The sequence below is a fragment of the Ovis aries genome, chromosome 11 (assembly GCF_016772045.2).
Source record: "Ovis aries strain OAR_USU_Benz2616 breed Rambouillet chromosome 11, ARS-UI_Ramb_v3.0, whole genome shotgun sequence".
Taxonomy (NCBI): Eukaryota; Metazoa; Chordata; class Mammalia; order Artiodactyla; family Bovidae; genus Ovis; species Ovis aries.
The window spans coordinates 41,368,946-41,392,482 of NC_056064.1; the positions used below are offsets into that span (position 1 = coordinate 41,368,946).

Consider the following 23,537-nt stretch of genomic DNA (forward strand, 5'->3'; position numbering starts at 1 on the left):
CAGGCTTGATCAGGTCAAGAGCTAGGTATTTCTCACCTGTGATATTTTGCTGAACTTTCATATTTTAGCCACAGTGCTCACTGGCTTTGCCCTCTCCCAGAACCACCCTGGTGAGTAAACCACAATCTCTGTTTCTACATGAATGACTGGCTCATGGAGGTCCACAGCATCCCTCTCAGCATCACTCAGCATATGATAAAGGAACAGAACCACAGGCACTGGGCTCCTTATGCTGCAGAAATGAAGTTTATTATCAAATTAAAAGCAAGGTCTGAAAGACCAGGAGGCAGCAGAAGAGAGAAAGTAGAGCAGTCAGGACACTCTGAAAGGAGGAAGGACAAATCCAAGGGCCAGGGCTGAGTGGCTGGACCAGAAAGCCCATCAGTAGAGAAGCTCTTCCTGCCTTCAGTCTCCCCCTAGGCTGACGGGGGCAGAAAGGCCTGGGGTGGCAGGTCTGGGGGATGGAGCCAAGGGACTACAGGCGTTTGCCATTTTCCGGCTCCTCCCAGTGAGGAGTAATTCAGCATCGAGGTGATGAGCAGGACCCAGAAGGCCCAGAAAGGCAGGGAGAGCAGGAGGTACAGGCTGAAGGGCCCACACAGGTGATGGAGACTGGGGTTGCACACGGGTTGCAGGGGAGCCTGTAGAGAGAGAGAAAAAAAAGAAAGTGTTTAAACATTGGCATGAACTGTGGTGCTGGGGAAGACACTTGAGAGTCCCTTGGACAGCAAGGAGGTCAAACCAGTCAATTTTAAGGGAAATCAACCCTGAATACTCATTGGAAGGACTGATGCTGAATCTGAAACTCCAGTATTTTGGTCACCTGATGCAAACAGCTGACCATTGGAGAAGTCCCTGCTGTTGGGAAAGATTGAGGACAGAAGGAGAAGAGGGCGTCAGAGGATGAGATGGCTGGATGGCATCACCAATGCAATGGACATGAACTTGGGCAAACTTTAAGAGATGGTGAGGGACAGAGTCCTGGTGTGCTACGGTCCATGGGGTCACAAAGAGGTGGACACGACTGAGAGAGACTGAATGACAACAATGAATGAGAAGCGCATGAAAGTCCAAAATAAACAGGCACTCTAGAACTGGAAGAGCAGGGGACTTCTCTTGTGGTTCAGTAGCTGAGACTCCATACTCCCAGTGCAAGGGGCCTGGGTTCGATCCCTGGTCGGGGAACTGGATCCCACATGCCTCAACTAAGAGTCCTCATGCCACAGTGACGGACCCCACAGGCCACAGCTTGAAGATCCTGCATGCCACAACAAAGACTGAAGATCCTACGTGCTGCAACTAAGACCTGGTACCGCCAAATAAATTAAAAAAGAATTGGAAGAGCAAAGCGGAGCTTAGGCCATACAGGTCCCTCTAAGCCTAGAAAGGGGAGGGACTGTTCCGAGTTCTCAGTGAGGCTGCAGCCAGAGCTCAGAGCGCCTTGTGCAAAGTCAGTGTTCTCTCCCACCAGGAAAGGAACACAGCTAAGAGAAAGGCAGAAAGCAGGTGGAGCAGAAACAGGCCAAGGCCAGCCACTCTCTCAATTTAAACACAGCCCCTAGGGGCTTCCCAGGTGGCTCAGCAGTAAAGAATCCACCTGCGGACACAGAAGACCCAGAAGATTTGGGTTCGATTCCTGGGTCGGGAAGATCCCCTGGAGAAGGAAATGGCTACCCACTCCAGTATTCTTGCCTAGAGAACCCCAGAACCCAGAACCCCAGGAGCCTGGTGGGCTACAGTCCATGGGGTCACAGAAAGTCAGACACAACTTAATGATGAAACAGCAACAAAGCATTTATAAACACAGCCCTGCTCCTGCTCCTGCTCCTGCCTGCTCATAGGGGTACACCATCCACCCGCCTATGTCACAGTCCTATTGAGAAACTAACAATGAGAGAATAGGTACCAGTGCTCCATGCAATATTTTTAAATGCCGAAAGTGACACTCCTGGGATATTCCAGAAGGAATTTAGCAAAACCTAAATGTACTGAACCCTCAGTATGTTAGCCCTGGTGGGAGTGACTAGCACGCGGAAGCCTAACAGGGATGGCATGAGCTTCAGAATTCTTACACACCTTCCTCCATGTCCAAGCAGCACCAGGCTTACTGGGAAGCAAGTTTGTCCTCAGAGGTAGAATCTGCAATGCCACTCCCTCCTTTTAGTTCATTCCCAATAAGAGGTCTCTGCTTTTACGCATGATATTGATATAAACAACATCAGACTACATACTTGCAGTCCTCCTTTTCCAGAAGGTTCCGGTATGTGGCAATCTCACCCTCCAGCCGGGCCTTGACATCCAGCAGCACCTGGTACTCCTGGTTCTGCCGCTCCAGGTCAGCCCGGATCTCAGACAGCTGCTCCTCTACGTTGCTGATGAGGCTCTGCATCTGGGCCAGCTCGGTGCCGAAGCGGGCCTCAGATTCACACAGTGAGTTCTGCAGACAGTCCTTCTGCAATACCAAAGAAAGAGGGGAAGAGGTTAAAGGTCACAGACCCTGTACTCAACCCCTTCAGACCATGACACCCCAAGCCGTCATCAGGCTCAAAGAGCAAGTCCTCAGCAGCAACAGCTAACAACACGCTGTGGCTCTTCATCATAGACCTTAGAAGAAGTTTGCAGAACCTCCCTCACTGTGTGAATGTTCATTTCCTCAGCATCCACACACACTATAGAGTTCTTGCAAAGGCAAAGAAAGTGAAAGTGAAAGTCACTCAGTTGTGTCCAACTCTTTGCGACCCCGTGGACTATACAGTCCATGGAGTTCGCCAGGCCAGAATACTGGAGTGGCTAGCCTTTCCCTTCTCCAGGGGATCTTCCCAACCCAGGGATTGAACCCAGGTCTCCCACATTGCGAGCAGATTCTTTACCAGCTGAGCCACAAGGGAAACCCAAGAATACTGGAGTGGGTAGCCAATTCTCTTCTCCAGTGGATCTTCCCGACCCAGGAATTGAACTGGGGTCTCCTGCATTGCAGGCGGATTCTTTACCAACTGAGCCATCAGGGAAGCCCAAAGGTAAAGAAGTCAAGGTTAAAGCTGGGTCCTTGGATGATATCTAAGTGAGGCATGTACTGAACCTGGGGACTGCCCATGAGAAACGGGAGCCCACCTGAGTCTTCCACGCTCCCAGAGGAACTCACCAGCGTGTGCTGAGCCTGCAGCTCCACCTCCAGGGTGTTCACTGTGCGTCGAAGCTCCAGGATCTCTGACTGGCAGCACTGCAGCTCCTCTGAGCAGGACATGGCCTGCAGGCTGATGCCTTCAGACTGTAGCGCAAGCACACAGAGAAGTGACCGCTCCCCTCCCTGGCCAGATGCAGCCGGGTCCCTCCCTGCTCTGCAGCACCGCCCTCACCTGAGTTTGGAACCACTGCTCCACGTCACGGAGGTTGGTCTCCACCACAGCCTCGTACTGGCCCCGCATCTCCTCCAGCACCCTGCCCAGGTTCACGGTGGGCTCCACGTCCAGCTCAATCTTGAGCTTATCTCCCAGCTGACGCTTCAGAGTGTGGACTTCCTATGGACATAGGAGGATATCCCATTGGTGGGGCTCCCGCTGCCCTCCACTCAGAGCCTCACCTCCCACTTCCCATTAGCTCCAGTGATTTCCCTGCTCTCCTCTGAGGATGAGGCACTGTCTGCATTAGTGTGGTAGTTTCCAAAGCCATTTAGTGGGTGGGCTCCCCGTGAAAGCCAGAAATCCCCTTTGAGGCTTAACCACAAGGCACAACCAGGAAGGGCCTCATTGCTTCCTCCGAAGAAGTCTGAATTCACCCCAGGACATCTCCATGTGCCACCCAAAGGGTTACTGCACCTGCTCATGGTTCTTCTTGAGGCAGAGCAGCTCCTCCTTCCGGGACTCCACCTGGGCCTCCAGGTCAGCCTTGGCAAGTGTGAGGTCATCCAGCGCCCTGCGCATCCCGTAGACATCAGCTTCCACCAGCTGGCGGAGGGAGTGCTCCATCTGGAACCTTCACCAGGGCAGACACAGGGATTGAGGTTAAAGAGAAGAGGGCCCATGGGACACAACCCACAGGGTAACTCGCTGGCCTTCTGTCTGCTGTCCAGCCTGGACAACCAGGCAGAGCGGCCGGTCCTGAGGATACCAGCATGGCCCGCGGACAGTGCCACCCTCGAGGGCAGATGGCCAAAGGGGAAGCGGTAGAGTAGACCCTCATCTTCCATGCCTCCCAACTGAGATGGACCCTGGACTCTGTCCCAGATTAGGTGCCAAACCACGATGGGAAGAAGCTTCCTTCACCCTGGGGGAGTGAGGCGTCCACAGTGCCCAGAAGAAAGACAACAGAATGCAGTGTCCTTCCTGCTGCCCCGCTGGACCCTCTCAGGGAATGTAAACCCTCTGACCTCCACATGGCTCCAGGCTCCCGATTTCTGTCATGAATTACTAGTGCTCACAAACTGGTGGAGCTGCACTGCAGAGGTATATCTTTTACCAAGGCAGCAGAATTTCTTACAAAATGACCTTGGATAGGAAATGAGGGGGCGAGTTCTGGTTCTACTGCTCAACAGCCATGTGACTTCCAGTTGGCAAGTCCCCTCAGGGCTCTGGGCCCCATGTCCTCAGAAAGCAGATGCCAGCACTGCCCTGCCCACCTCACCAGGGTCTTCTTATATAGAATAAAGTGGAGGAAGTATTTCAAATCACACTATAAACTATAAAGGCTAAACAATTGCAGGGGACCAGGGGTGTTTTCTCAAGACCTTGAACTTAATGCCCTCTGTTTATGTCAGCTGTAACTGTTGGTTTGGGATCTTGGTCGATGGCATCTCTGATGCCAGGTGCATCACCAGAGAGGCATCAAGGTAGGCATCTGGATCCTCCCCCAAGTGTGCTACCCCGACTCACTTGGTCCTGAAGTCATCTGCAGCTAGTTTAGCATTGTCTATTTGCACGACCAGCTTGTTGTTCTCAGATTTGACGCACAGGATCTGAGGAAAGAAAGTACACTCAGGGGTTCACTTATTCCCAGAGTCACCTATGGCCTCAGTCAAAAGAAGAGCCATTGGCCAGGTTCAATCTACAACATTGCCTTGACAACACAAACTCCCAAACGTGTGAGTGATGCTGGTGTGGCATGGAAGAGGCACACGCAAGAGGATGCATGGCAAAGGGGGAAGGCATAGAGCCAAAGGAAGCAAGAGGCGGGAGATGGTAGCAAACTGAACACATAGCTAAGACATTATTTTGCCAGATCTGAGGCTTAATCTGATATAAACAAGAAGAGCTAGAATCTAGGCCACAGAACAATGGGCTGGTTATGAAAGTTTCAGGTAAGATGGGATCCATTCTTTTTTGGGGGTTATGTATCTTTCTGATCCATCCATTTTTTTTTTCCTTGAAGTATAGTTGATTTACAATGTTGTGCCAGGCTCTGCTATACAGCAAAGTGACTCAGTTATACATATATATATGCATTCTTTTTTATATTCTTTTCCATTATGGTTTATCACTGGATATTGAATATAGTTCCCTGTGCTATATATTAGAACCTTGTTGTTTATCCATTCTCAATGTAATGGTTTGTCATTACCAGCCCCAACATTTTAGTCCATCCCTCTCCCTTCCCGCCATTCCCTTGACAACCACTAGTCTGCTCTCTATGTCTGTGAGCCTATTTCTGTTTTGTAGATAGGTTCATTTTGCCATATTTTAGATTCCACATATAAGGGATAAGATATGGAATTTGTCTTTTTCTGACTTACTTCACTTAGTGTGATAATCTCTATTTGCAACCATGTTGCTGGGAATGACATTATTTCATTCCTTTTATGGCTAAGTAATATTCCATTTTGTATAGGTACCACATCTTCTTTATCATTCATCTGTTGATAGCCATTTAGATTGTTTCCATGTTTTAGATATTATAAACAGTGCTGCTAAGAACATTGGGGTGCATGTATCTTTCTGATCCTGAATTATATTTTTGTCTGGGTATATTCCCAGGAATGGAATTACTGGATCATGTGATAATTCTATTATCATAATTCTGTTCTGTTAGGATTCGTTTTCTGGGAATCTTCATACTATTTTCTACAGTGGCCACACCAAATTACGCTTAAGGTAGGATCCAGTCTTAATAAGTTGTCTCTACCACTGGCTGGTCAACCTCCTCAGAGTTCTTCTCTGAATCGAGCCATAGCTCCATGGCCCTTATTCTGACATTCTCTGTCTTTCTGTCTCCAAATCTAAGTAAGCTCTACAGAAGCATTCCATTTATAATTGAAGAGGAGAGCAGATATACATAAGAGACCAATGCTACCGAATACACTGGCTCTAAAAGGACATTAGAACATATATCCCTGACCCCTTTAACTGCTCCAGAACTTAACTTGCACTGTTTTTGCAACTACAATTGAGGAATTGTAAGTACCAAAACTAAGTTAGCATAAACTCAGAATCCCAGCGAATCAAACGCTGCATCTTATCCTTTACATATTCACATTCGCCTTCACTCAAGAGAATCTCTTCCCCCAAGTCTGGGGTTAGCAGGTGCAAACTATTATGCAAAGACTGGATAAACAAACTGTACAGCACAGGGAACTATACTCAATATCCGGGGATAAACCATAATGGAAAAGAATATTGAAAAGAATATAGGGACTACCCTGGTGCTCCTCTGGTTAAGATTTCTGCAGGGGGTGCAGATTTGTTCCCTGGTGGGGGAGCTAAGATCCCACATGCCTTGCAATCAAAAAACCAAAACATTAACAACCTCCAATTAAAATAAATAAATTTATATTTAAAAAATAACAGAAACAGTACTGTAACATTTCAATACTTTTAAAAATGATCCACATCAAAAAGATTTTTAAGACTATTAAAATATATATATACATATGTATAACTGAGTCACTTTACTGTACAGCAGAAATTAACAGAGCATTGTAAGTCAACTACACTTCAATTTTTAAAAAAAACATCAGCTACAGCTGATTCCGCCATCAATCCAGGCCCTGAAGATTTAGTGCAAAGGTCAATCATCTTTTTCTGTAAAAGGGCCAGACAGTTCATCTTTCAGGCTTTGCAGACCATGAATCTCTATCACGACTACTGGACTCTGCCACTGGAGCATAAAAGCAGCCATTTACAAAGTCAGGCAAGAGGGTGACTTTGGCCTAGGAACTGTTGTTTGCCCACCTCTGATGGGAAGCATCACAAACCTCACCTTCCGCTGCAGCTCCTCGATGATGCAGAAGTGGCTCTGATAGTCCGGACACACGGTGGACTCGGGGCATTTGCTCAGCTCTTGGATGCGGCTCTCCAGCTCCGCGTTGTCCCGCTCCAGCCCGCGCACCTTCTCCAGGTAGCTGGCCAGCCGGTCATTCAGGAACTGCATGGTCTCCTTCTCGTGGCTGTTGAAGAAGCCTTCGCCGAAGGTCCCGCAGATTCCGATGTTGCCGGGAATGTCGCAGGTGCCCGGCAGGGCGCAGGCAGCGTTGCAGCTGTGGGGCAGACAGAGGCTGGGTCGACCCAGAGAGGTTGTGCCCACTCGGACTCGGTTGGCGTGTGCCAGGGTGGCCGAGAGGCCCAGGGGGGCGGCCCCAGCCTGTGAGAGCGGCCCGCTGAGGAGAGAGCAGCAGCTGATGGAAGTCATGGCCAAGACTCTTGCTTTGTCCAAGGTTGGATTTGCTCGAGTTTGAAACCTCCCTTCTTCCCTAGACCTTATATAGGCCTGTCGTGGGCGTTGGTACCAGAAAACTGGCGTTTTCCTCATGAATATGTATATAGATTCTTAAACAAGCGCGCTATTACTCAGTTGAGTTTGTCCCCTGTAAAGAGTTAATGAGCTCATGAAAGAGGCCATGACCCACACAGCCTCCCCTGACCGCAGGGTCCTAGGAAATAGGGGAAATGAGGTCGTCTTTGAGCTGCCACGTCCTGCGGCTTTTGTCTCTCTCCCCTCTGTCCACTGATCCCTGTGAGGGCTTGGAGAACCAGAGCCTCCAACAGTGTCCTCAAAATGGCTCTCACTTCCATACTCTGTTCCTGCCGCTGAATGTTCCCATCATGGCAAATTTAAAATATAAATCCAGTGGGCACACTGAGGAAAGGAAAAATTCAGGAGTTCATTTCAGCAGATTTGTGTGGACTATGCATTGTGGGACACTGCTGGAGGGAGGGAGTTCTATTTTAATAAGAAGGATAAGAAATTTAGTGACCTTGATATTAAAAAGGCAATAATAGAGAATGCTAGAAAATAAGTTTTTTAATTAAAAAAATTCTTAAAGGACTATGATGATTTTAAGTAGAAAACACACTGGCAGACCAGAAAGACTTCATGGAAAAGGGAATATTTAAATTATTTTTCTATTTATTTATTTTTGGCTGTGCTGGGTCTTCATTGCTGCTTATGGGCTTTCTTTGTTTGGTGAACAGGGGCTACTCTTTGTTGTGATGCGCGGGCTCTAAGAACACAGGGTTAATAGTTGTGGCACACAGGCGTAGTTGCCCCGTAGCATGTGGGGTCTTCCTGGACCAGGGATCGATCCCATGTCCCCTGCATTGGCAGGCAGATTCTTAACCACTGGACCATCAGGGAAGTCCAATAGGAACATTTAAAATGTGTTTGGGGGACTTCCATGCTGGTCCAGTGGCTAATACTTTGCCTCCAAATGCAGGAGGTGTGGGGTTCAATCCTTGGTCATGGAGCTGAGATCCCACATGCCTCATGGCCAAAATATCAAAACACAAAACAGAAGAAGTATTGTCACAAATTCAATAAACACTTCTAAAATGGTCCACATCAAAAAATAAAAATAAACCTGCTTTGAATGATGGCTTCCAGAAAGGGTTGGGGGGAAGAGCATTTCTCATAGAGAACAAAATGAACAGAATGAAACATGTTTGAAAAGGGAAAATAGTCTGCCTGTGTTGGTATGAACACTATATGCTGACACTGGAAAGTTATGTTTAGTCCAGGTTGTTGGAAGCCTTGAATGCCAGAACCATTTCATATTTAGTCTTCAGTTAAGGGGAGTCAAAAACAGGGCACTTGCCCTGGAAGCTGATTCTCCTCAGATCCGAGGAAAAGTAAATATCCAGGTTCCTTTAGAACGAAAGTAACAGAAAAGAGATGGACGTTTCCTATGTAAATATGAGGAGAAAACACTAGGCCAGAACAATGAAAGAGAAACCTAAATTCCAAGCTGATTTTGGTGGTTGAAAACTGAATAAACACACTTAAAAAAAAACTTTTTATTTTGTCTTGGGGTATAGCCAATCACAAACAATGTTGTGATACTCACAAGTGAACAATGAAGGGACTCAGCTGTACATGTACATGTATCCATTTTCCCCCAAACTCCTGTCCCACCCAGGCTGCCACATAACATTGAGCAGAGTTCCATGTGCTCTACAGTAGGTGAAGCGATAGTTAGGGAATTTGGGATGAATAACTAACAAGGACCTGAATAACACACTTTTTAAGAATCTATGAGCCAAAGTCAAATGATAAATTAAAAGTATTTTAAACTAGATTAAAATGAAAATACAACTAATTTTGACAATTTAGACTTTCCCTATACAAGTGTAAAGCATAGTTTTTGGAATTGGGAAAAAAAACTAATGAATGAAACTAGGTAATTCAAGATTCTCAAGAACTTGAATTATGCTCCTGTGTATTGGCGTCCATAGGCTAATTAAGGTGGGCATGGTTAGTACTTTTTGATGTCTGTTTTCAGATCTCTCCCCCCGCTTTCTGGCATCTTCCCTTGTTAGACGCTAGTCCTCTCATTGACTGACATCTTATTTAAGAAGATATACACTCAAGAACTTTGATCTTTCATCTTTTGAAACTTCCTGTGTTTTCTTTGAAAGTCACTCACCTTGGTTGTCTGTGACTCTAGGAGACTCTAGAACAAAATTTGAATGTCCTTAATCTTCAGACACACTCAGAGGATCAGAAGCTTTATGGCCTCTTCTATTCCTCAAACAAACAAAGTGGCCAGTTGTTCAATAACCCCTGGAAAAGGGCAGCTAGCCAGCTTCCAGGCGATGCTAATGCAGATGCTACCTTGACCCCACTCCTAAGATGAATGAATTCACCACGAGGGCCCCTGAGGCAGCAGTACATATTTTGTTGTTGTTTAGTCACTCAATCTTGTCTGACTCTTGTGCAACCCTGTGGACTGTAGCCCATCAGGCTCTCTCTGTGTGTGAGACTTCCCAGGCAGGAATACTGGAATAAGTTCCCATTTCATTTTCCAGGGGGTCTTCCCAACCCAGAGACCCAACCCGCCTTTCCTGCATTGGCAGGCACGTTCTTTACCACTGAGCCACCAGGGCAGTACATGTTTAGCTGACTTTAAAACATGGACTCTCCAAGCCCAAAGAGATCTCGAAGTCCTCTAGTCTAGGAGCCTTTAGCATTGTGTGTGTATGTGTGTGTGTATGTGTGTGTGTTTGTGTATGTGTGTTAGTTGCTTAGTCATGTCCGACTTTTTGCAACCCCATAGACCGCAGCCCACCAGGCCCCTCTGTCCATGGGATTCTCCAGGCAAGAACACTGGACTGGGTTGCCATTCTCTTCTCCAAAAGGAATTATAGAAAGAAAGAAAGTGAAGTCGCTCAGTCATGTCTGACTCTTTGCAACCCCATGGACTGTAGCCTACCAGGCTCCTTCATCCATGGAAGTTTCCCGGCAAGAGTTCTGGAGTGGGTTGCCATTTCCTTCTCCTCCTTTAGCATTATAACCTTCCAATTCATTGTCTCACCTACCACTTTCAAAGATGGCCCATTCTGTCACTGGCCAACTTAACTCCTATAGCTCATGGTTTCCTAGGCTTTGTGCAAAGCACTGGGATCAAGAAATAAATATCTTTCCATCTATTTGTATCATCTTCAATTTCTTTCATCAGAGTCTTATAGTTTTCAGAATACAAGTCTTTTGTCTCCTTAGATAGGTTTATTCCTAGATATTTTACTTTTTTTGATTACCAAAAAGAATTTTCTGATCTTTCATTGTTCGTATATACACTATAGGAAGGCAAGAGTTTCTGTGTGTTAATTTTGTAACCTGAAACTTTACCAAATTTATCGATGAGTTCTACTAGTATTCTGGTAGCATCTTTAGGATTTTCTATGCATAGTATCATGTCATCTACAAAGAGTGATGGTTTTATTTCTTCTTTTCCAATATGGATCCCTTTTATTTCTTTTTCTTCTCTGATTGTCATGGCTAGGACTTCCAAAATTATGTTGAATAAAAGTGGTGCCAGTGGACATCCTTGTCTTGTCTCTGATCTCAGAGGAAATGCCTTCAGCTTTTCACCAACTTACCATACAGCACAGGGAACTCTACTGAATATTCTGTGATAACTGATATGAGAAAAGTATCTGAAAAAGGATGAATATATGTAAATGTAAGAGGGCTTCCCATGTGGCGCTAGTGGTAAAGAACCGCCTGCCAATGCAGGAGACACAAGAGACCTGGGTTCGATCCCTGGGTTGGGAAGATCCCCTGGAGGAGGACATGGCAACCCACTCCAGTATTCTTGCCTGGAGAATCCCATGGACAGAGGAGCCTGGCGGGCTACAGTCCATAGGATCACAAAGAGTCAGACACAATTGAAGCAACAACTAAGCACACGTGCATGAATGTATAAGTGAGTCACTTTGATGTGTACCTGAAACCGGCACAACATTGTAAATTCAAACATTTTTTTGAAAAAAAAAAAAGCAGAGATAAATAACAGCTAGCTCTGCTTTAAAGGGGCTTACAGTATAGGAGACTGTTAGAAAGTTCTTTATGCAGAAACAAATCTACCTCCTTCCATGATATTTCTGCCCATTGCTTTCATTTGTTCTTTCATTCATTCAACAAATATTTGTTGAATACCACCTCTGTGCCTGGCAGGTTTGGGTGCTGGGTATTGGTGATACATTAGCAAGTAAATCAGAGAGTTTGCCCTTTAGTTAATTTAGTTTCTAGGTCCACCCATGGGAGCCTGTAGAGGATAAGCACAGTCCTTCTGCCACATGGGCAGACCTCAGCTCTTCATGAAAAGGTTGCAATTTCCCATTTTAGCAAGGTTCTTCATTTAGCAAGGTTCTAAAACCCCTCACCAGTTTGAAGCTATTCCTCTGAATACACTTGTTGTTCCTATACTCTGCAGTGGGGGCCCTAGAATGGAATTTCTGATGAATTTGGATTAAGAGGCAACCAGTAGATTCCCCAGGAAAACCTCTTGTCCAAGCCTCTCCTGTGAACTATGCTGATGTCACCACACTCCTGGGCACCAGCTGGTTCCATATACAGTTAATGAGACCCTTGACATTTCCCCATAACTACACCATGTACAGATGTAAGCAATATTCACTGAGGTGCCTTGTCCCAGTGACCTTCTCCAAATGATCTATTACTCATGAGCTCCTACCCCAGCAAAACCCTTCCCAAGCACCAGAGGCAAAGCACAGAAACTCCCACCTCTCAAAAAACTCCGAGCAGAAAGAGGAAAAGGTCATGTAACTCAGAGGAGAGGTCACGGAGAGTTAGAAATGCAGGGGGACGTCAAAGAGACTGGATCTGGAACCTTAAAGATAAGAGGATTTTCCAAGAAAAACAAAAAAAAAAGGCAAGCACAGGCACTCTCAGAAGCAGATCTATGCACGTGGGCTCAAGAGAAGCGCCATGCAACCTCAGAAATGTGAGGTTGCAGCCAGCGAGGGTCGGCCCCTGAATGACACAAAAACAAAGCTCTGAAGACTCACAATTTGCACTAGTGGTAAAGAACCCACCTGCCAATGCAGGAGACATGAGTCCCCAGTTCGATTCCTAGGTCGGGAAGATCCCCTGGTGGAGGGCCTGGAAATCCACTCCAGTATCCTTGCCTGGAGAATCCCATGGACAGAGGAGCCTGAGAGGCTATACTCCATAGGGCCGCGAAGAGTCAGATACAATTAAAATAACTTAGCATACACGTAGAGTCACAGAGCATTTCTAAGTTCAATTTAAACTGAGGTGAGGTGAGGTGAAGTCGCTCAGTCGTGTCCGACTCTTTGCGACCCCGTGGACTGTAACCTACTAGGCAACTCGGGCTAATTCATGGCTAAAAATGTGGTCTCCTATTTTTGTAACATCTGCACAGGTGACTCTCAAACTTTAGCCAAAACCAGAATCACCTGGAGAGCTTATAAAATGTAGATTGCCAGACCCCACATCAGAGTTTCTGATTCAGTAGGTCTGGGGTCACGCCTGAGAGTTGGCATTTCTAACAGATTCCTGGATGATACTGATGCTGCTGGTCTGGGGCCAACACTTTGAGAACAGAAGGGCTGCTCTAGGAAGATAGATGAGCTCTGTTGTGACTATCACTCTGTGTAGATGAAGCCCACTATACCAAAACGGTGTTTGCTGAGTGCAAGAGGAGCCAGTGTTTGAATGATCACATTTAAAACCTGTTAGCCTGTGTTTTTGTCAATATAATGGGCAAGTTCTGTTTGTTTTCCTAGTTTCCTCTTCTTCACCAAGGTTTGTTTTATGAGAACATCTGAGATGGAAGAAAGGAGGGGCAAGAAGGGAAACCCATACAGTGCTTGTTAATCTTGTGGGTATGAAACAGGTGCGAATGAAAACAGTGCTTGTAGAGGACAGACAGAGGTCAAGTTTGCACCTTGGCCTTGACAAAGGTCAAGAAGCAACATTTACTTACATCTATTATGTGTCAGGAATCTCATTTGGCACTTAATATACAGGATTTCATTTCTTTTCTCTCTCTCTGACACACACATACCCCTATATATTCAAAAAGTTGATATACCATATTTGACTATGTGCTACCAAGTAAGGTACACTATATGCTTCACATATAACCATGTATCTTTTTAAAATACATTATTTGAATTAACCTTTACCACTACTGCTTTCTTGTTGTTGCTTCTTTTGTGTATCTGCTCAGTCATGTCTCTTTGCAATCCTATGGACTGTAGCCCACCAGGGCTACAGAGGGTGCATGGGCTTTCCCAGGCAAGAATACTGGAGCTGGTTTCCATTTCATTCTCTAGGTAACCATATCTTAATTATAATTACACTGCAGAGTAGTTTCAAGCATCCCATTGTAGAAAAAGGAAAAACTCAGAGCAATTGGGTAACTTACCTGAGCTCACAAACCTTGAAATATTAGCTCAAGTCTGCCTGACTCTCAAGTCCAGATTCCTTGTCTCTGAACACCAAGTCAAAGCCACTAGATCTCAGCCACAGAATGTCCAATAGACCTATCTGATCATTCTAATCACTCAACAGACAGGTACCAATTTCCTGCTCTGGACCACACACTCATCTAAGAAGCTGGAAATACAGCAGGGGACAGAACAGAGTTCTCCAGTGGTTTTTGAGCAAAAGGGAGCAACGATGAAAAGAGCAGTTCAGGAAACTTAATCTAGTACTAGTACGCACCCTGGGGTAGAACACTAAATCTCCATTTCGTGTGCTCTCTAGTACATAATGCAGTGTCTGCTACACAATATATGCTTAAGAAATGTTAAACGGAAGAGCGGAGGGCTGGAGGTGTGTGCAGGATGAACTTGGCAGAGAAGGGATGAGGCCGGAGGAGGCTTTTAAAGAATCCAGACAGCATGTGATAGAAACAAATCCAGCCACCTGCAGTGCCATCAGAAAGAAAGGGATGGAGAACAGAGATATTACAAAAGAATGCTACAAGTCTGGGCCATGTACTCTATAAGGGGGTGGGGTCAAAGGAAGGACTTCCTCAAAGGAAGGAGGACCCCTAAAGTGTGCTTGAGGTCACCTCTGGGTTCCTGGGACAATAAGGTGATGTGAAAGGAAGCTGAGAAGTCAAGGCAGAGAGCTGGCTTGAGAGGAAGAAGCCGAGTTCAAGTTTGGAGCCAGTGAATGAAACTAGCTAATAGGGGCTGCCCAGCAGGGGGTCAGAGATAGAAGCCTGGAGCCAGGAGAGATCAGTCTGGATTCTTTGCAGGGACAGGGAAACTCTTTGCATATGCAGATACTGATATTTATTACACCTGGCAGGCAGGTACAATGGCTTGATTTAGCCCAGGGGCTCGTATTCAAGACAGCGGTGATGGTCAATTAGAGTCCCTCCTCCCCTTGCTAAAACTGGAGGGGTGGCAGGCTCCAAAACAGGAGACAGGGAAGATAGTTTGCTTAGAGGGCATGTCATTTGAAAACAATCACAATCTGTATTATAACTAAACTGTCACTAGTTTGTATTTATATTTTGGAAAGTTAAAACAATTTTAAGTAAGAAGGTGGGGTTTTTTTTCCATATATATTAAATGTAAAGGCATGGTTGAGAAACATGTAATTAGATAGGAAAAAGACAGAAAAATGGTTCAACAAGATGAGCTCATGGAAATTATTGTAAGTGGGCTTCAGAAGAGGCAAATTTGATTTTGTTCTTAGGAAGATGTTGTTCAGTGGCTAAGTTGTAGCCAACTTTTTGTGACCCCATGGACTGCAGCACGCCAGGCTTCCCTGTCCTTCACCATCTCCCAGAGTTTGCTCAAACTCATGTCCACTGAGTCAGTGATGCCATCCAACAATCTCATCCTCTGTCGCCCCCTTCTCCACTTGCCCTCAATCTTTTCCAGCAACAGGGTCTTTTCCAATGAGTTGTCTCTTCACATCAGGTGGCCAAAGTGCTGGAGCTTCAGCTTCAGCCCCAGTCCTTCCAATGAATATTCAGGACGGATTTCCTTTAGGATTGACTAGTTTGATCTCCTTGCAGTCCAAGGGACTCTATAAAGGAGAGGAAGGCAAAGTGGAGCCTTAGAGTCGCATATCATGGGCTATCCAAAAAAAAAAACGGTGTCTAAATGAAAAAAATGCTCCTATTATGGAAAGTCTGGAATTCCACCTGTTTTCTTGTCCTCCCAGCATAGACAGTGGTGGGAGCAGAAGTGCGGGTTCTTTCCCAGAGCTCTCTGTGTGGGCCAGCGTCTACCCCAGGGGCCTGCAGGCTCTCATGCTTACTCCTTTCCACTTTGTTAGGATGTGGGGTAAATGCCATTTGGAGTCAAAAAACAGATGATGAATGGAGGGGCCTGCAGAGACTTAATTGGTGTTATTACGTGAAGCTTGGAAAGAAATATTACAGATGAGCACCTTGGCAATACAGGGTAGTAAACAGAAAACTAATGGCCTTACTTATGAAATGGCTCAAAACTGGACCTGGTCCCAAGCCAAGGTAGCAAAACTCTCAGGGGAAAAAAATAATCAATCCACATGGCCAAAATTTTTGCGGCCCAAGTAAAACCAGATACCGAATTCAGGGCCCATATCAGTCCAATCCATGAGGGTAGTGTGATACAGGGAGACCAGAGACAGGAACCTAGTGGGCAGGTGGGAGAATCACCTGTAAGAAGGGGAGTACTTGGGGTTTGGTACCAGAGGGAGCCCTGAGTCCTCTGGTTGCAAGAATGGATGTGAGTGAAAGCGCAATGTCCAGGTGTCCTGGGCCAGAAAGGTCACCACCTGCCAGCCTCCCCGGCCTGCAGTCCCCTATATCTCAATAGCCTTTTTCTCCACACCTCATAGCCCTGGGGGTCCCACAATTAGAGTTCATTCAGGATGTGGCCTGGTCAGGCAAGCGGGGTACAGGCCAGACCTCCACGGCCAATCACATGATGCTCACGGCCACTCCTTACAACATCTGACATTTGAGTTAACTTGTTAGAAGAAAACCCACAAGAGCCCCCAGGACATTATTGTCCCCTGACTGCCCACAGAAAGCTTTTTGATTTTGGTTAGGCCACTTGGAGTGGGAAACTGAGCTCCAGAAGCGATAGTGGTTTATTTCATCATTGCTTATAAATGGCCAAAGAATGCAGCCAAGCTTCCAGCCCACCCAGCTGGGAATGTATGGCCCCTGGTGCTGCTAAAGGGTTCTGTGACCGCCTCTCTAGCTCCTCTGTCCCTCTAAGAAGGAAAAACTATCCCTGAAGTTTTCCGGGGAACCCCATAATCAGATATGCCACAAGCACCTTCTGTATGACAGGAGCACTATACGGATTATCCCTCAACAACAGCAGGAGGAAAGTACAAAGTTTCTAATTTTACCGCTAAGGAATAGGTCTCAAGGGTGTGTAGTGACCTGGCCAATTTCACTCAGCTAGTGTCATAGAGGTCGGACTGGAGCCCAGGTCTGGCTGACTCTGGAGCACATGCTCTTTCCCCCACACTATGGTACTGTCACCAACCAGGGCTCGTGGCCTCCCGCAATCAAAATAAATTGATAAGAGGCCAGACAAGAAATTCAGGTAAGGCATTATGGGGCTCCTGCAGCTGCAGGAGGGAGCAAAACAAGTTAACAGGTTCCCTTACTCACTGCCCAAGGAGGGGCAAGCTGGTTCCTTAACATGCAGCGAGAATAGGGGTGTGTCCAGGGGCCACACCAGAGTGGCTTAGATGGTTGGCCCACCCCTTTGGCGGTGTTGAGTGCAGGGGCATTTGCAGTACCCTGCTTTCCCGACTCCCTGTTGTTGCTACCAGCTCTTCAGAAGCAACAATTGGTCCTTTTGGTCTTTTTCCTCTTGTTGTCTAGGATTTGCCTTAGCTGGGCATGCATGCAGTTATTTTTAGTCCCTCATAGTTTCTTTGTATTCTGTTGCTCGAGGAGACATTTGTCTAGGTCCATGGCTTCCCAGGTAGTGCTAATGGTAAAGAACCCGCCTGCCAATCCAGGAGAATGCAGGTTCGATCCCTGGTCAGGAAGATCCTCTGAGGAGGGCAGGGCAACCCACTCCAGTATTCTTGCCTGGAGAATCTGATGGACAGAGGGTCCATAGGGTAGCAAAGAGTCAGACACAACTGAAGCGACTTAGCACACACTCACACATGCGTGCATTGCAGTAGAGGGTCCCAGGTCCCAGGTTGTCTCACTACCATGAAGAAGAATCGACTCGGCACTGGTCATTGGACCAGGGTTCAAGAGTAAGCTGAGACCTGAGAGTTTCATTCTTCTGGACCCACTCAGCATAAATATGCCAAAAGCTAAATTGACTAGCACAGCAAGGAGAGAATAGAGCCTCTTGGGTGCTTTTCCATGTCTGCTCTCCCACTGTGTCTGGCCGAGAACCACCTTGGCCAGGGTCAGAGCCATGTCCAAAAGGCAGACAGCACTCATGCCAACTGCATTCCTCACTCCAGTACTTCGAAGGCAGCAGAAGAGGAGACAAGCCTATGCAAAAGTGGTAGCATCTGTCTAGAGAAAAATATAAACAAGAGGTGGGCCAGGACCAAGAAAACTATCCCCAGAACCCAATCTGGGCTGCCGTGTCTAAGAGGATCGATGAGGATCCCGTGCCTTCATGAAAGTGCAGTAGTGCAGAGTTAGCCGCTCAGTCATGTCAAACTCTTAGCGACCTCATAGACTGTGTAGCCCACCAGGCTCCTCTGCCCACGGGATTTTCCAGGCAGGAATACTTGAGCGGGTTGCCATTTCCTCATCCAGGAGATCTTCCTGACCCAGGGATCGAACTTGGGTCTCCCACATTGCAGGCAGATTCTTTACCATCTGAGCCACCAGGGAAGCCTGCCTCTATGAAAGGGGCCAATTCAAATAAGAAAAAACTTGGCAACTTGGCCAAGGCAGCTCTCAACACGACCTCCCTCTGACCAGATTGGAACTCTGAGTTGTGTGATTTTTGCTCTTGGACAAAATACAAGGAGGCTGAAGATGCCAAAAGCACAGTAGGGACATGTTAGTTCTGAGCTGTTCTGAAGGAATTCAGGTTTGGCAACAAACACCACTTCCCTTCACCAGTCAATTGAGATTGATGGGTAAGGTATGTGCACATCCCAATGTCCGCAAAGGGCCTCCATCCAGAGGCTAAGACCCCAGTGCCCCAGAGAGCTCCTAGCAGCGACATGCCAGGGCCGGTGACCACCCAAGGTCTTGAGAGCCAGGGCTCTTTATCACATCACATACATTGTCAAACACCAGAAGCATGTCATATAGGAAGGAGGTTTATTTACTGCTGAATACAGGAACCCAATTAAATTTGAGGAGATTCTGAAGCACTGGAGTAGAACCAAAATCCCAGAAGAGACACTGGGAAAAAACAATAGCTTTAGTGAAAGACCATTACAACATGGAAACAAAAGGAAAAAAATACAGCTTCAGGAACAACCAGGAAACCATTGCTTAGAAGATATCTGTTATCCTATGATTCAGTGAAAATGCCTCCAGTGGGTTTGGTCTTATTGGAAGGAAGACTAAGCTGGTGAGGGCAATCCTAGCCCCGGTACAAGCAGCCTGGATCTTCTGCGCTGGGACACAGACCTTCAGAACTGGCTCTTAGTGCCAGTGCAGGCAGGCAGAGCACTGCTGGGATAAAGGGTTCTAGAGGTAGGTGTAGAGCAGGGATTGCAGGGGAGTCTGCAGGGAGAGAGACAGAATGAGTTAGACCTGGGAGTTGAAAAGTATCTCAGTGATGGACAGAAAGGTAAGACCAAACGTCTTAAGGACAGGTCCACCAGCAACAAATTACACAGCCCGATGGAATCTACAAGAGCAGTCCCACTTTCACTCTCACTGGATCTCTCCACATCCAGGAGTCCCTTGGTCAATGTGGCTTAGGGACCCTGCTATCATTCCTGTAACATTCTATCAGCATTGCCGTCTGCACACACCAGGAGAGGTGAATGTTTCACTGAGAGAGCATGCAAAGGGAAGCTTATTCTTTACAATGAGATCTTCCACAAGCACTTCAGTGCTCTGTGGAATGGCGTGGCCAGGAATTGCCTAGATCAGTGATCCCCAACATTTTTGACACCAGGGACTCGTCTTGTGAAAGACGATTTTCCCAAGGATTAGGGATCGCGAAGAGGGGATGGCTTGGGCAATAACGGGAGCAATGGAAAGCGGCAGATAAAGCTTCATTCATCTGCTGCTCACCTCCTGCTCTATGGCCTGGTTCCTTATGAACCAAGAACCAGGATGGCCTGGGGCTTGGGGACCCCTGGCCTAGATCATACATACTTGCAGTCTTCACTCTCCAGAAGGTTCTGGTACGTGTTGATCTCACACTCCAGCCGGGCCTTGACATCCAGCAACACCTGGTACTCCTGGTTCTGCCGCTCCAGGTCAGCCCGGATCTCAGATAGCTGCTCCTCCACGTTGCTGATGAGGGTCTGCATCTGGGCCAGCTCAATGCCAAAGCGGGCCTCAGATTCACACAGCGAGTTCTGCAGACAGTCCTTCTATAACGGGAAATAACAGGGTGAGAGACCTAGCTGCCCCTAAATCATTCAGTGAAAATCCTGGCCACCCTCAGCCACATGGGACAGATTCCAAGAAGTCACAGGACACGCCTGAGCTCTGGATAAACCGCTGTCAATATGGCCAAGGCTTTTCACAAAAAAAAAAAAAAAAAAAAACCTAACTTGAATGGTGTCATGTTTACCCAAGCACCCCCCATGCCTGGCATAGACATTCAGTAAAATCATGTAGAATGAGCGCCTAAACCACCACACCTGATTCTGAAGGAAGTGACTTTTAATGGAAACCACTGTCTGGGTCAAAATAACCTTGACAACAAGGCATCAAGTTTCAGAGGACTCAGATCCTGAGCTCTGACTTAACTGCTAATGAAACTGATTAGTGAGACATCTAAGCGATGTTGCTGTGAGCTCAGGGCCTGAGGCCCTCGCAGCGTGGTGAGGGTGAGGAGGACCATACCAGGTTGTGTTGGGCTTGGCGCTCCACCTCCAGGGCGTTCACTGTGCGTCGAAGCTCCAGGATCTCTGACTGGCAGCACTGCAGCTCCTCTGAGCAGGACATGGCCTGCAGGCTGATGCCTTCAGACTGTAGCACAAGCACACAGAGAAGTGACCGCTCCCCTCCCTGGCCAGATGCAGCCGGGTCCCTCCCTGCTCTGCAGCACCGCCCTCACCTGAGTTTGGAACCACTGCTCCACGTCACGGAGGTTGGTCTCCACCACGGCCTCGTACTGGCCCCGCATCTCCTCCAGCACCCTGCCCAGGTCCACAGTGGGCACCACGTCCAGCTCAATCTTGAGCTTATCTCCCAGCTGATGCTTCAGAGTGTTCACTTCCTACAGAGACAGAGAGACCAAGACCTGCAGTAAGAAAAGGGCATTTCACAGAGCACAGAGCACCTGAGCCCCCTCCCCGACAAGCAGCATGAGATGCGACACCACACACGCTGATGTGAAAGGTCTTGCCCTGGGTCCAGTGGGAAGGACCCACCGGGAGACCTGCCTAATCTCACAAGGCACACCTTTAGAGAAGAAACCCCACTCTGCCACATCCCACTGGGCCAGTCTGACTCTCAGGCCCAGATCAGTCCTTTATCCTGCTGCCACCTGAGCCCAGACTCTAACCCTGGAGACCCTTGGTGGGAGGCGCTCCCTTCTCTGCCCAGCACCCTCCCCTCCCCATGGAGTCTGCAGCTGTAGGACCAGACCTGCTCGTGGTTGCTCTTGAGGCAGAGCTGCTCCTCCTTCAGGGATTCCTGCTGGGCCTCCAGGTCAGCCTTGGCCAGGCTCACATCGTCCAGGATCTTGTGCAGCCCGCACAGGTCCGCCTCCACCGCCAGGCGCAGGGAGCGCTCACTCTCATGCCTTCCATCATAAAAGGCGCAAGTCAACCGAGATGCCAAGGAGAGCCCCTCTCCGCTGGCCCTGTCCCCACCCTCTTCACCAGCTTGGACCCTCGTTTGCTCATTGGGCTCAGCACTGGCCTTGGACCTGAGTTAGACACAGCGCCCACTCTCAAATAGTTCACTGTCTAGTGAGACATTCACAGCGCTTAATCATTTTCACCATTGTGAAACTTTGGTTCAGAAAGATTAACTGACCTGCCTAAGATTATATATCTTAGGACCCAACACAGGGTTCATGCCATTGTATGAGCTATTAGTTAACTAGGATAAGCAATAGCCCACCGCCTGATCATTGATTTGCTTCTTTATCCCTTATGTTGGGATATTTTTCCATCTCTCATCTTTCATCTTTGTTTAGTGGAAACACCTGGCACCTTAGAGCTCCATAGATTGCTCCATAGGTAAATCTGGACCCTGACTTATCTCTAAGAGGCCCCCTTAACTTATATGTGAAATTCAATGGCTGTCAATGGCTCAGTTTATTCTAGAAATCACTTTATTTTGCTCCTGGTTAATGAAGTCGGACTGCCTTATCACAACCATTTTAGGAACCATAAATGAAGACAGGCTAATACCAAACTATAGATACTCAATTTGATCTACCTTCTATTAGTTTGGTTTGTAAAAGTAAGAGGAGCCCAGCAAAAAAATTTAATAAGGAAGAAAAAGGACAGTAATTCACTCATCCAGCAAGTATTCTGACGTTGGGACTCACAGTGGAGGAAGGAGTCACTCTGAGCCCCCCTTCAACCTTAACTTGTTAGTCACTCAGTTGGGTCTGACTCTTTGCGACCCCATGGACTATAGCCTGCCAGGCTCCTCTATCCTGCCTCTATCCAGGCAAGAATACTGGAGCAGGTTACCATTTCCTTCTCTGGGAGATCTTCCCCACCCAGGGATTGAACCTAGGTCTCCTGCATTGCAGGCAGATTCTTTACCACTGAGCCAACAGGGAAGCCCCAACCTTACTTACTTGATTCTGAAGTCATCGGCAGCCAGCTTGGCATTGTCCACTTGGATGATCAGCCTGGCGTTCTCAGCCTTGCTGCACAGGATCTGAGCAAAGCCAAGAAGATAGTTCACATACAGAGCATCACACTCCAGGTTCCTGCTCTACGTGTGATGTCTATGTTCATGCTCAGGAGACTCCAAGAACCCAAAGCTCCTTGAAGTCTTGGTGGGTGTTTGCCTTCCATGCCCTTCTACCTCCCTCAGGCCCAGCACACCCCACCCGGGCTGCTCCACACCTCACCTTCTGCTGCAGCTCCTCGATGATGCGGAAGTGGCTCTGATAGTCCGGACACACGGTGGACTCGGGGCATTTGCTCAGCTCTCGGATGTGGCTCTCCAGCTCCGCGTTGTCCCGCTCCAGCCCGCGCACCTTCTCCAGGTAGCTGGCCAGCCGGTCATTCAAGAACTGCATGGTCTCCTTCTCATGGCTGTTGAAGAAGCCTTCGCCAAAGGTCCCGCAGATTCCGATGTTGCCGGGAATGTCGCAGGTGCCCGGCAGGGGGCAGGCGGTGTTGCAGCTGTGGGGCAGACAGAGGCTGGGTCGACCCAGAGGGGTTGTGCCCACTCGGACTCGGTTCGCGTGTGCCAGGGTGGCCGAGAGGCCCAGAAGGGCAGCACTGATCTCTGCCCCAAGCTGGTCTCCAGTGTCAGTGGAGGAGACACAGATGTTCCTTGCTCCAGGAGTGTTGGTGCAGCCCAGAGAGTGCCGTGAGCTGATGCAGGAGGAAGTCATGGTGGGCTGAGGACACGCAGGAGGTTCAGAGCCGCTGAGAAGGCTGAGCCACTGCATCTGACAACCCTCTTTCCTCCCGGCCCTTTTATACCCGATCCCAAGTGGGTGTGGGCTCCATGCTTTGACCTCCCTGCCTTGATTCTCTACCTACTGTTGTACCGTCATCCT

General features: G+C 47.7%; 1 protein-coding gene across 1 annotated transcript; it reads right to left on the bottom strand.

The window, feature by feature from the left end:
• Positions 1-232: 232 nt before the first annotated feature.
• K38 (keratin 38) lies at positions 233-23,408 on the bottom strand. Its single transcript, NM_001114762.2, is given in 7 exon segments — positions 233-641; positions 2,232-2,452; positions 3,143-3,268; positions 20,895-21,056; positions 21,428-21,584; positions 22,599-22,681; positions 22,878-23,408. Coding segments are annotated over 7 exon segments (1,362 nt in total). The 5' UTR covers positions 23,370-23,408; the 3' UTR covers positions 233-520.
• Positions 23,409-23,537: the final 129 nt, after the last annotated feature.